At 49.3% G+C, this 12,500-nt stretch overlaps 1 protein-coding gene across 1 annotated transcript in view; it reads left to right on the forward strand.

Annotated features, from left to right (window-relative positions):
- LOC126576822 (uncharacterized) overlaps positions 1-12,500 on the forward strand; it is a 32,232-nt gene that overhangs the window by 19,603 nt on the left and 129 nt on the right. The window contains exons 3-7 of the mRNA XM_050238125.1: positions 4,243-4,682; positions 4,752-5,035; positions 11,641-11,822; positions 11,905-12,350; positions 12,436-12,500. The exon at positions 12,436-12,500 is cut by the window's right edge and continues 129 nt beyond it. Of these exons, the coding sequence (XP_050094082.1) occupies positions 4,243-4,682; positions 4,752-5,035; positions 11,641-11,822; positions 11,905-12,350; positions 12,436-12,500 (1,417 nt within the window). The remainder of the gene's footprint in view (positions 1-4,242; positions 4,683-4,751; positions 5,036-11,640; positions 11,823-11,904; positions 12,351-12,435) is intronic.

Here is a 12,500-nt window from a genome sequence, read left to right on the forward strand (position 1 = left end):
GTACCGGGAATCAACTCGTCCGAGGGGGTATCGGAGGAGCGCACAGCATTATCATTTTTATCAATTGGCATATTTATCAATTGAGGCCAGAACGAATGGGGCGAGCATTAATAAAACAACGCGCGACCATAACGCGCATCAATCGTCGCGTGCATCACCGCGTCCTGCCTCTCTCTCTTTCCGGTAACGGAACGGAACGGAAGGCAAAGGATCCCTGGTGCCCCTGGTGCCCTTGGTGGAGAGGTAAACCTGTAGAGAGGTGAAGTGGCGGTTGGTTCAATAAAAAAATAAATCCATCAATCTTGGACCATGGCGTGGCATGATGGCGTGGCCCACGAAATAAATATTTATAATGTGCAAAATGTGCTCGCTCGCATATCTGACATCGTATCGTAGTGTCAGCTGGAGGTGGAACCGGGCGTGGTGCCACGGGAAGCCAGCCCTGGGAGTGAAGGTTGAAATCTGAGCAGCGATCATAATGCTCTTGGCTGGCTTGCTGGCGGGCTGACACGACACCGGGTGCACCGAGCGCACTTACAGCAGCAGCAGCAGCAGCAGCAGCAGCAGCAGCAAGTCGTCTGCTATCATCGTTGAGATCGAGGTTCTGGATCGGTTCCAGCCACTGTTCTCTCTGCATGGTCTCCTCTTGAAGAATAAAAATGCGAAGAAGGAGAGGGTGCAGCGACATTTACCGTCGTCGTAACTGTAATTAAACAAGACATATCGCGCCCTGTTCATCGGGCATCGGCATTGGGATGCCGTGACTGTCTCTCTCTCTCCTTCTCTTTCCTTTTCTCTGTGTCCCCCTGCGGTGCAATTTGTTGCCCACCAAAGACATCATAATTCGAGGTATCGGGTCAAAGTAGGCGCGACAGCCACTAGTTTGGTGATCTATTTGCGTTTTAGACGCATCCAGCACCGAGTTTGGTGATCAACGATCGTCCTGGTGATCAGCAACAGTACCGTGGTTCCTTTGGCAGGGCATTGGCGTTCTAGGGAGAGCGCCTGATAAACCTTTGAAGTGGTGAAGTTGCAATAACAACAGTAGCACTGCATGCTGCGACTGGTTTTGCGGTTTTGCAGTGGCCGCAGCATTATGTTACGGTCCGTGGCCTGCATGGCATCTGGGTTGGGTGGCGCATGTTTTGGCGTAGAGAGCGCGAGATACAGATCGACCAACAGGTAGAGCAAGAGCGAGAAGGGATAGGGATCTTTAAATTTTTGGCCCCTGAACAGCAGCAGCAGCCGAGCGAGCGAGCGAGCGAGCGATCGAGCGGTTGGTGTTGTTTTACACTGACCACAACACCGCAACACCACACCACACCATTTTCAACCTTCTTGCGTTTGCGGCCACCGTCGGCCAGCGCAACGGCAACAAACCGAGCGAACGAACGGGCGAACGAGCGACTGACTCGGCGAGTTGACTGATGCATACGGGGTGATAAATGTGTTTGGTGTTGCTACAAACGAGTTTATGATTTATCGCTCGTTGGCCCCGACAGCAGCAGCAGCATTAAACGGAGGTACGATACCGGGTTCCACCTCGTCCTCGCTTCGCTTCTCCTCGCGCTTTTGCCTCCATTTTGGGCCTGCCTTTCGCCAGCATCACCGGTGCGATGGTTTGACTTCCGTTTCGGCGCTGCATCGTTGGTCTTATCAACCGCGTGACAACAGCGGCAGAAGCAGGAGCAACATAACCCCCCAAAAACGAACACGCAACGTTGCCCAGCCGCGGTTGGTCGGCCGCTGGTCGCTGATGTAATTGTTAACCCCCCTTTGGAGCGGCCTGGGTCAGCTTTTAATTGGCAACCGAACGGCCGCTGCTGGTGTGCCGGGGTGTGTTGTGTTGGTTTCTTTTGCCATCCATGGAGGGGTTTTTGGGACAAAATTTTTATGCTCACACCCGGGGGAGGGGGGATCGCAACATGCATCCATCTCGCGGGTCGTTTATCTTCGCGAAACATGACAGCGAACCCAAGGAAGGAACGTGCCAGCATCGCACGGTATTTGTCGTACTCGATGTCGCGCTTTCGCTGTAGTGTGGACTCCCGTGGCCATCGGGAGAGTGTGGTGTGTACGGGATGGCGCCTAGTGTCAGTGTCTAGTCGGTGGATTTGATTTTCAATTTGATCTTTGATAGAGAGGCTTCTTTTGGTTAGCATATTTTGGATGCAGAGCATCATAGAAAATAGAACCAGGAATCAACCTTTTTTGTGATAGAAATTTCAATCATTATTTTGAAAATTTATCAAGGGGACTTTAAGATAATCCGATAGGACCAGAAAATATAACCCATGATCATTTTGACATCACAGCTGAATGTCGGTTGCTATGGCTGTCGAATGAAAGGAAAGCGATGTCTGCTAAGATAGCGCTGCGCTCCTTATGCGTGCTCAACAAAAAAACAGCTCGATTTGAGGAGCTTGCCAAAGAAGTTCTTCAGCTTAAAAGCCATCGATTGTTAATGCTAGCATAGGAAGCGAATTGAGCTCATTTACAATGTGTATCGACAACAATTTGTTCCATTCATTGTTGCACTGCATTGGCTACAGAAATTTCTCCAGATCTCAAATTGCATACAAACTGAAGGCCAAGACAGAGCGCTAGGCGATGACCACAAGTAGATAGTCGAGAGTGTGGTCGCGAGCGCTTATCCCCTAGTATGTGCCTCACCCTACATGCCCCCAATCATGCACTGCTTGCACTGTACTGGCACTACTCCCCAGAATGGTTGCCATAGCGGTCCATGCTACAAAGTTGCCTGCTCGAGATCCGCCAATCGTGATTGTCCACCGCCGCTCACAGGCTGACAGACAGACAGACGGAGATTTAGAGACCGACCAGTCAGTCTGGTGGCCACCACGATCCCCTGATGTCCGTCATCCATCACAGGACACACCAACAGAAGGAGTCTGTTTGGGCGCGCTAAACCACGATCCTCACGAACCAGCGCCACTCCTCGTCGCACGATAATTCGATCTCGGTGTAATATGCAAATCGCGCAAATCGCGCCAGTAGCAATACAACCCCGGAAACGCCTTCCCCTCCCCTTGCGTGACACATATCTGCGCGAGAGTGCGCCCGTCCTAATACTCCTTTCGTTCGTTAACCGCAAAAAAAAAAAAACCGTGGCGGTGGCGATGGTGGCCACCAGCGTGTTTCGCGACAATGTCGCAATGTTTTCAGCGTTGTTTCCAGCCGTCCAGCGCAGGGAGCACGGCACGGTGGTTTCGTTCGCGCGCTTGCATGCTTGCGGTATTTTTCGGGTTCCTGTTTTGGTGTCCTGTTGTCGTGTGTCGTGTGTGACGCCAGGAACCCAGGCCAATGGCAAATGGCATCTCCTAAAAAAAATAAAAGGGGAACGAAAACGAAGTGCGCAAGGGTAAGGACCGTCCTGGTGTAAGTTATGGAAACAAGTCGAAGAATGACCGAAGGAACAGCAAATGGAACAAGCAAAAGGTGTTGCGAATGACCGCACAACAACCCACAACACACCACACCGGTTCGGCCACAAGGTAAAGGGTTTAAAAAAGGGTGGAAGGCAATGGGGGAGAGTGGGATCCGTGGTTCGGGGTGGTTCAATTAAAATTAAATAAATAACAGACAGAATAAATAAATGAATGAATAAGCGGACAGCGAGCGAGCAGGCGAGCGATGCCAGTGTAGTGAATGAACCGCGTGCAGACAAACACGCGCGTGTAACAGCCGCAATTCGTTGTCCTTAAGCAGACGCAGAAGAAGAAGAAGAAGAAGAAGAGAAAGGACCACGGACTGACCACGGACCGTGTGCACACAGCGGGATCCAATTGTTTCTCTCATCGGCACCAGTCGCGCTCGCGGGTCGCGTAATTAAATTGGACGTCCAACGTCGACGGTCGACGGTGAATGTCGCGCTGATTTCCCGCGCGACGGTTGTAGGTGGTTATGGTGTCCTCTTCCTTCACCTTTTCCCTTCCCACCCACCAGACCCACTCGATGGCGTGTTTCCAAAAACGGAAGCATCGACACTCCAAACAAGGCTCCACGGCCGAAGACGCGAAGCGAATCCGTATCGTCTAATATGGAGCTCGGTGAGCTCGCTACAAATTGTCGATCGCCGATATCGAACGATGGCTCGTGCTAGCGTCTCGAGTAGGCACTCGCGGTCGAGGTCGAGATCATCGCGAGGCGAAAAGGCCTCGGTGGAAAATATGATTTTTTGATAGCAAGTTCTTCGTTTCCTTCCTCCCTTCTGCTCCACAGAACGTTCGGTGCCAAGTGTTCCAAGTGCTGCCGAACGATAGCGGCCTCAGATTGGGTGCGGAAGGCCCGCGATCTCGTCTTCCATCTGGCCTGCTTCTCCTGTGACACTTGTGGCCGGCAGCTCTCGACCGGTGAACAGTTTGCGCTGATCGATGATAAGGTGATGTGCCGGAGCCACTACATGGACACCGTGGACGAGGGGTCTAACTCGAGCGATGACGGATGTAGCAGTAGCGATGGTTACAATAAGAACAAATCGAAGCGCGTCCGGACAACGTTCACCGAGGAGCAGCTACAGGTGCTGCAGGCAAATTTCCAGATCGACAGCAATCCGGATGGGCAGGATCTGGAGCGGATAGCGCAGCTGACGGGGCTGAGCAAGCGAGTGACGCAGGTTTGGTTTCAGAATTCGCGCGCCCGCCAGAAGAAGCATACGCATGGTAAGCATCATGGTAATCTGCTGGTGATCGATTGACTGATCGCGGGGGTTTTTTGATTTCCTGTAACAGTTCCACGTGATCACCACAATCCGAATCTGTTCGGTGCGCTGCGCCAGGACATGAACAACAATAGCAGCAGTGGCCAGACGAATTTGGGTGAGCTGAGCGATCATGGTGGCCATGGTGGTATGGGTAAGCATTCCGGAACGATGTTCAACTCGCACGGTAAGTTATCGCAAAGGGAAAACAGTTGTCTACCGGAAATGGAGCCACAATTTGTCGTTGTTTTCTTTCACTTTGGCTGCAGTGAACCTGATCAATCTGATGGTGTAACATATGGGCATGCAATCACTGTTGCATGCACCGCCCGATGCAAGTTGCCAAATGGATGATTGCTGTGTCGATGGGAATCGACGATGAGAGACAGAGAGAGAGAGAAAGTGGACAGGATGGATGCTGCCGCTACGCCAAGCGTTTTCGCAGGATCGTCGATCCAGTGCTCATCGAGGGCGCTCGTACGAGAGAAGAAATACCAAAGAAAAAGTGAGTCTCTGCTAGATTCATGACATTTTCCTACAAGACAGCGACGCGGGGCTGTTTAGTTTAGTTGCGTTAAGAAAGCTGGCATTGTAAAGGATTGCAAGAATTGTTAATCGGAATCATTTCCTATCGATCACGCCGTGGAGTGGTGCCAGTGGTATGTTTGTAGCTGCTCCAAAATCTAGTGAAATTGTGAAACTTGTAAATAAGTTATTGCTGTACATTGTGTGCGACACTCGATGGCATTCGAATAAAAGGCGTCATTAAAAGTTGAACAGATGCGAGTCAATGTGGTTTCTGGCGATCGGGGAGATACCGAATTGGTCCGAAAATTGAATTTGATCTCGAGTTAGAAAAGGTAAGCGTATTTTTGAAAGAGTCTTTAGTAAAATATTCTTGTGAAATATGAAATCTATAGTAATTTCAGTAGTCCAAAAGAACAGAATATTCCAAATATTAAATAGTATCCAAATTTTGAAGAACAGATGTTGTTGACAACTGTCAAAATTCGCAGTTTGCTACGACGGGATATGATTTAGAGCGAATTATTGCAACACGCAGTCCAAATATATTCCATTTGAATATTCAATTGTACTAATGACCGACATCAAACAAATGCAACATCCAACGAATGCGTCAATATTTAATCCACATCCACATCGCTGGCAGGTTTATTTGGTTTATAAGGCAATGTGCTGGTGAAATGGAAATTTGAATCTCAACTCCCTGCACCCCTTTTGCGATATCGTATTATCATTCCCCGGTTGGCACACTCCTTTGACCCAGCGAATCCAAACGCGGTAAACGGTTGTTAATCCTGTAGCGAAACCACGACGCGACAGATGCATGCGGTACAGTTCGCTTCTCTGGGATCCTGATCCGATTACAGGATCTGGGTGGCACAATGGGATTATCATTTTGTAATTCTGCTCGCAAGGAACGACTCACACCTTTGTCCATCGTCGGTCCTCGATTTCGCTTTTCCTACTGTAGTTTTCCGGGCACCAAATTTCTACCAAATTTTCTCCATATCTCTTCGATCACGTATCCGGACCGGAAGCTCGTCCGTTGATGAAGTTGCGCCCGTCCGGTATGGCAACGCTTTCCCTTTTTTGCCCGTTGGTCTGTTTGTTTACTTGTTTGTTTGTTTGTCTCATTACACCACACTGCCCGAGTCGCTCAACTCAAAGTTACTCAGCACATAATACTGATGGCTTCGTGGAGGGGTGTTTATGGTGTTTTTGTGGCAAATAGTTTGCTGAACAGGTTGTCCCGTCCCCGCGAACAGCACAGATGGCCGTTCTGTATCAACAAAAGTAACAGAGGTGACAAGTGTTAATCCTTCGGGAGGATAAAGTAGGAAAGCGAACAAACGGATTTTTTTTTGGAATTTGAAATCCATTGAGCCAATAGTCGGGAAACAGATCGAGTCCATTCACGCGAACAGTTCCATCCGGTCCTCCACACCCACAGTACGGCACACATTTGATGTATGACCTGCTACCACTGCACGCTAGCCACCGTCCCTCGTTCGTTGAGTTCGTTGCTCTACGCCATTCATTCGTCGACGCGACGACAAGATCCTGTCGAACCCACGCAGTGCCACAGTGGGAGGAATCGTCGGTGAAGCGATTTATATGCAACTAATTTAATTAGGAGCAATTTGGCCCCTTTTCAGCGGAGCGTAAATTGCTTACGAATTGGTCTTTTCACAACGGCCGACCGCCAGGCGCCAGGACCAGGGGGTTGAATGGCTGAAGAAGTAACACAACCGCGGAGAAGGGAGTGCTGTAAGGGGTAAACAGGGTTGGTACGGTTTGGTCGAAAGGACACAGCCTTTGGGACTGGTGAATGCGGGTTGGCGAGGATGTTGTTTACGTTGCATGTTTCCGAACCGAAAGGACAACCTGCCAGCGACCCCGGGGGTGGGTTATAATCCTCCGGAAGCGCTCGCTCGCTCGCTCAAAGAGCACCCGGCGGGAGAGGGTTCGCAGAATGATCCGAATAGGAATAGGGGACCCAGGACAAGGCTCTAATGCAGTTATTAGTGACGTCTAACGCCTACACGATTTGCGCGACAGGAAACAATCAAACACCGTATCCGGTCTACTGGAGGACTCGTATCGTGGTGGATCGAAACCGGATACCCGGGCCGCTCACGCTACTGACACGTTTTTTTTTCTCTCACTTTGTGGTTACCACTCCGAGGGGTGGGAGGTGGCTCATCATTCGATGTCCACCCATGGGTGGTTTGATGTTTGCGCATACAGCGCAACCGGAGCTGAGCTGGCTTCGGGGCAGCACTTTATGTATGTGCTCGAGTCGCCTCAGGAATGAAACTGATCACCCAGCGGATGGACGATTTGCCCTCGAGGTTGAACCTGATTAACACCGTTCGCTATCTGATGATGAGAAAGGGCTACGGTTGATCCTTTTTCGTTGGTTTAAAGTAACATTTGCGGGTTTGTTAGGGAAATTATGCTCATGCTGCAGCAATGTTTCGGATTGCCCGGGATCATGCTGGTTCCGAAGCACTGCGAGGAGCAATTAAGATGTTTCCATACCGTACGGTTAACAATTCGTGACGAATTTTAACAATTTGTCAATGGGAGTCTTTGGAATTCACTTGAGGTTGGTTTATGGTGTGGTGCCTGGAAGACCGCACTACAGACCGGGAGTAGAAGGAGCAATCACAAAAAAATTAGGCGTGACAAATGCTACAGAATGTTGTTGTTGCCTAGTTTGTAGTATGATAGATGGCAGGGCAATTAAGATAACCGTAAGAACGCATTCCCTAGTTACTGGTAACTATGGCAACTACAGAATAATGGTGCGCGGGTTTGAAATCGGGTTCGTCGCTTAAAGTCTTTTGATTCGCACCAAAAGCGGATCTCATCGTAGCTGCGTGATGGGCCATCGGAAAAATACAAATCAATATTCTTTTTAAAGATAATAAGTTCCTTCAGGTAGCCCCGTTGAGTTTTTGTTGAATTCCCAATTTTTCGATTTTTGGCAGATTTTTGAAGTTCAAAAAGGGAAGAATTTTACGGTTCTTCTAAAAAAAAAAAACAAGTATTAAATAATAGTGCACAGATTATGTGCTCAAATTTTCTTATCGATTGTGTTTATGCTACGATGGGCACCGTCTTTGAAAACGTTGGTTTTAGGAAACGCGCTTAAAAGTAGCGAGCAGCGTTGAGTCATGGGTTTTTTTTTTGCATTGTGTGTACATGAATAGATCAGTGTAGAGAAGTATTAAAAAGAGCAAACTACGGAAAAACATAGTAAATTAGGTGAAACAAACAAAACAGCATACCGAGCACAAATATTCACGATGAGTATCTGCCATTACATTCAGGGAACATTTGCTTACATTCATTAAGTTGCGTTCAAACAAACCGCAAAACGCAGAAACTGGGACTGAACGCAAAATTTACATTTCGGCATCGGCCAAAGGCAGAGCTAACCATGTCCGCTCACTCGTTTCAATTCTGAACATGATCCTCTAAAGACTCGACTCGACCTCGACTGGTCCATTTTTCGGGCCCTCTCTCAAGTACTCAGCCCAGGCTGAACTCAAAACCCAGAAAACAGGGCCAAAAAACACGAGTAATAAAAGGAAACCGCTACAAAACGTAAAACCAACTCAGAAGGTGCCACCACAACGACACCTCCTTCGTTCTCATCCTTCTTCCTGGGCCCCGGATCGACTATTTGGCTTTGGACCTTTCCACCAAAAAAAAGGCACATTGGACGCGGCACAACATGGACGGCTGCAAATCGCAGAACACAACGAAGATGACCGTCCACCACCACCAGCAGCAGGCCAGGGCTCGCTTGTCAAGCTGTCAAACGGTAGCTGCCGACTTTAGGATCAACGGAGCCCGAGGCGTCGTTCTCGTCCCAAAAACCATCATCCGGTCCAGAGTGACATATCCATTGATCCATCATGAGTCTGGTCCACGGTCGCGGCCCGCACAGGTATGCCACCCTTTCGGAAGGTTTTCGTATGCAGAGCACACGCAGACACGCACATACACACGGTGCCTGTGTGACCTCCTGCGACATTCATAACGCACCATCCCGGCGTCCGGAAGGGCCGGAAGCCGACCTTAAGAGGTAAACCCCTTTTGTGTCTCTCGCTTGAACCACGGTGGCCACGGTGACAACGCAAGCCCGCCGAGTGGCCGAGAATATTCGATTTGTATTGGGTTACGAATTCGTCACGCCGGGAGTAGTTGTCTCTGTCGTTGGTTGGTGGCATTGAGCGATGTGGCGCACTTATGGACGCATGGAGCTCCCCGTGGTACTCGTTGTGCCCGCTGTGGACGATTTGCATCTGAATGGGACACAATTATGCAACGACAACGGTAGCTGACGTGTCCTGAAGGCGTTAGAGACGTTCGGTGGGGAGCGGGGAGGCGAATTGTTGCTAAAGATGACTGACGGATCACCACCGCCGCCGCCGCCGCCGCCGGTTCCACATCGGACAATGCAGGTGTCTTGTCGGAATCTGGCCCCAGAACCTGGTGCTACTTCAACGTGAGCTAATCTCCATTTGAGTGGCTACCACAGTCGCTATGGTGACGCTTCTTCAAACACATGTTGGAAACCTTTTTTTTTTTGGGGGGGAGTGATGAACATTTCAATGTTAAAGTCTCGCTGAAATGTTAAAGATGTTGATGGCCTGAAGCTCTTCCTAACTCCCTTTAAAGAGACATTCTTCCCCCCCCCAACTGACAAGGACACTCCAGCACGGGGATTGGCAACCGTGCACAGCCAGAGCGGTACATGGAACTAGAAACATAGCAGCATAAATTCCCCCCTATGACGGACTTGCGCACGAACAAAACCCAACCGTTCGCGGTGCGGTACATAAATCGAAGGGGCGTGTGTTTCTCCGCTCCGGATGAGGATTAAAGGCCACGAGCGAGGGGTTGGACGATTTTCTGACGGACGATTTGTACATAATCGGCTGGCTGGATGGATGAACTAGGGAACCGAACGTTGCTCTCTTCGGACTTCGGGCGCTGGAATGAAAGAAGTGCAAGTGAGATCGATAGCTAGATGGCCGGATCGTATGGCCGTTTGTTGCATCGTGGCGAGGTGCGAGGGGATCAAACACGCACACCCAGATACGCCGTCGATTGTTTGTTTGCAGCGTGAAGCGGGCGCGATCGGCCTAGAACATCTCATCTTAGATCTAGCGCCTTGTTGGGAAGCGCGCGCGAGAGAGAGAGAGAGAGTGAGAAAAAAAAACAGAACGAGAAAGAGATGGAACTAGAAAGCCAGAAAGAGGTAGGGGACGGTCTGCCTCCATCCCTTCCCTTCCCTTCGCACCGTACGGGCTTTTTATGCTGAGCAGTGTTATGCTGGCAGATGGACAGACGGCAAGAACGGTCGGTCCGATCATAGTTGTTGTTGCTCTCGCTCTCATCTAGGTCTAGTCTGGTCTGGGCAGAAGGCTAGGATGCTGGCCAGGTCCCTGATGGTTCAGTCGGAGTTTGACCTGCGTCGAAGACGACACGCTTTGTGGGCGCTTCGGGTCCAGCGGCAATCCAATCCGGTTCGGTTACATTGACGGACTCGTGGGTTCGAGTGGGCTTTGGTATCGTCAGTTGGTGTGCTGTTGATGCTGTTGCTGGTTGGAAGAACCGATTTGTTAAACATTTGAGTGAAGGCTGATCAAACACCGGGAGTGTTAAGAGATTGAGGTGGAAAATAGTTGTTGTTTGTGGAACTAACGCGTACAGGTGCCAAGCATATAGTGGATTTTTGTGTTATCTGAGCACATGCTAACAAGAAGAAGCTTGATTTGGACTATTTAAAGGACAGAATTTTGTTGTTTGGTGGACGATTTATCATTCATTATCGAGTTATTGACTTATCGGCTGGTGTCGAAGCAATGAAGGTAAGAGTTGTGCTACATATTGCAAAAGGCATCACTTGTTATCGAGAATGGTTTTAAGCATTATGCTATGTAATAGCCCGTTGAATTTAAATTCTTTGCAAGTACATGCCATGTAATGATGATGTTACTCATCAATATTCAAACAATAGCATTCTGCATTGGATTCCTAAAATAATTTAACTGAATCAACAGTTTTATCCAATTTTTAATAATCTTCCTGGTTTTTTAAAAACTTGTTTGTGTATAGAAAGCAGATGCTTCCATCTGAAGGCTAAGAATTCTGGCAAAACTTGATTATGATCACATTGAGTTGTAAATTATGTTCATCCTGGCCATCAGAGCTTGAAGCAACTGGTGGACTGTGTCTTTATTCTTTATAATGAATATTACCATCTTAAAAAAAGGTATCTAAAAGTGGAGATTATGTTGAAAAACGTGAAAGATTCGATCTTATAATGGAATCTCTAACTCTAACTCACTCGTGACACGCACTTTCCACTCCGACAGACGGAATACAAAGCATGCGGCGGTTGCTCCGAACAGATCACCGATCGCTACATTTTCGAAGTGAACGGTGCCTCCTGGCACGGTTCCTGTCTGCGTTGTAGCGTCTGCTACTGTCCGCTCGAGCGCCAAGCATCCTGTTTCCTACGCGATGGCGACGTTTACTGCAAAGCGGACTACATCAAGTGAGTGTTAACAGAATCCTAGTTCCTTCGCGGCCGAAGACACTGACCCACCATTCGCGTCCTCCTCTTCCTCGATCGACAGAAAGTTCAAAACGAGTTGCGCCAAGTGTGCTCGCTCGATTTCGGCCACCGACTGGGTGCGCCGGGCTCGTGAGTACGTGTTCCATTTGGCGTGCTTCGCTTGCGATTCCTGTGGCCGGCAGCTATCGACCGGTGAGCAGTTTGCCATCTGCGAGGACCGAGTCCTCTGCAAAACGCACTACATGGAACTGATTGACGATGGGACGACGTCGAGTGAGGACGGTTGCGATGCGGACGGCGGTGGCAAGGGTAGCAAAACCAAACGCATCCGTACGACGTTCACCGAGGAGCAGATTCAGATACTGCAGGCCAACTTCCAGATCGACAGCAATCCGGATGGGCAGGATTTGGAACGGATCGCGCTGGCTACCGGGTTGAGTAAGCGAGTGACGCAGGTTTGGTTCCAGAATTCGCGCGCTCGCCAGAAGAAGCACGTCCACGGTGAGTGTAAGTTTCGAGCAGTAACATTTCGGACGTTATGGCATGGCTCAATCACGTTTTGTTTTCTTTTTTTTCAAAATTTCCCATTCAGTTCCCCGAGCTCAGGATCTGTTTAATGGTATGCGATCGGATCTGAACAACAACAACCACAGCACC

This window comes from Anopheles aquasalis, chromosome 3 (assembly GCF_943734665.1).
Source record: "Anopheles aquasalis chromosome 3, idAnoAquaMG_Q_19, whole genome shotgun sequence".
Classification (NCBI taxonomy): Eukaryota; Metazoa; Arthropoda; class Insecta; order Diptera; family Culicidae; genus Anopheles; species Anopheles aquasalis.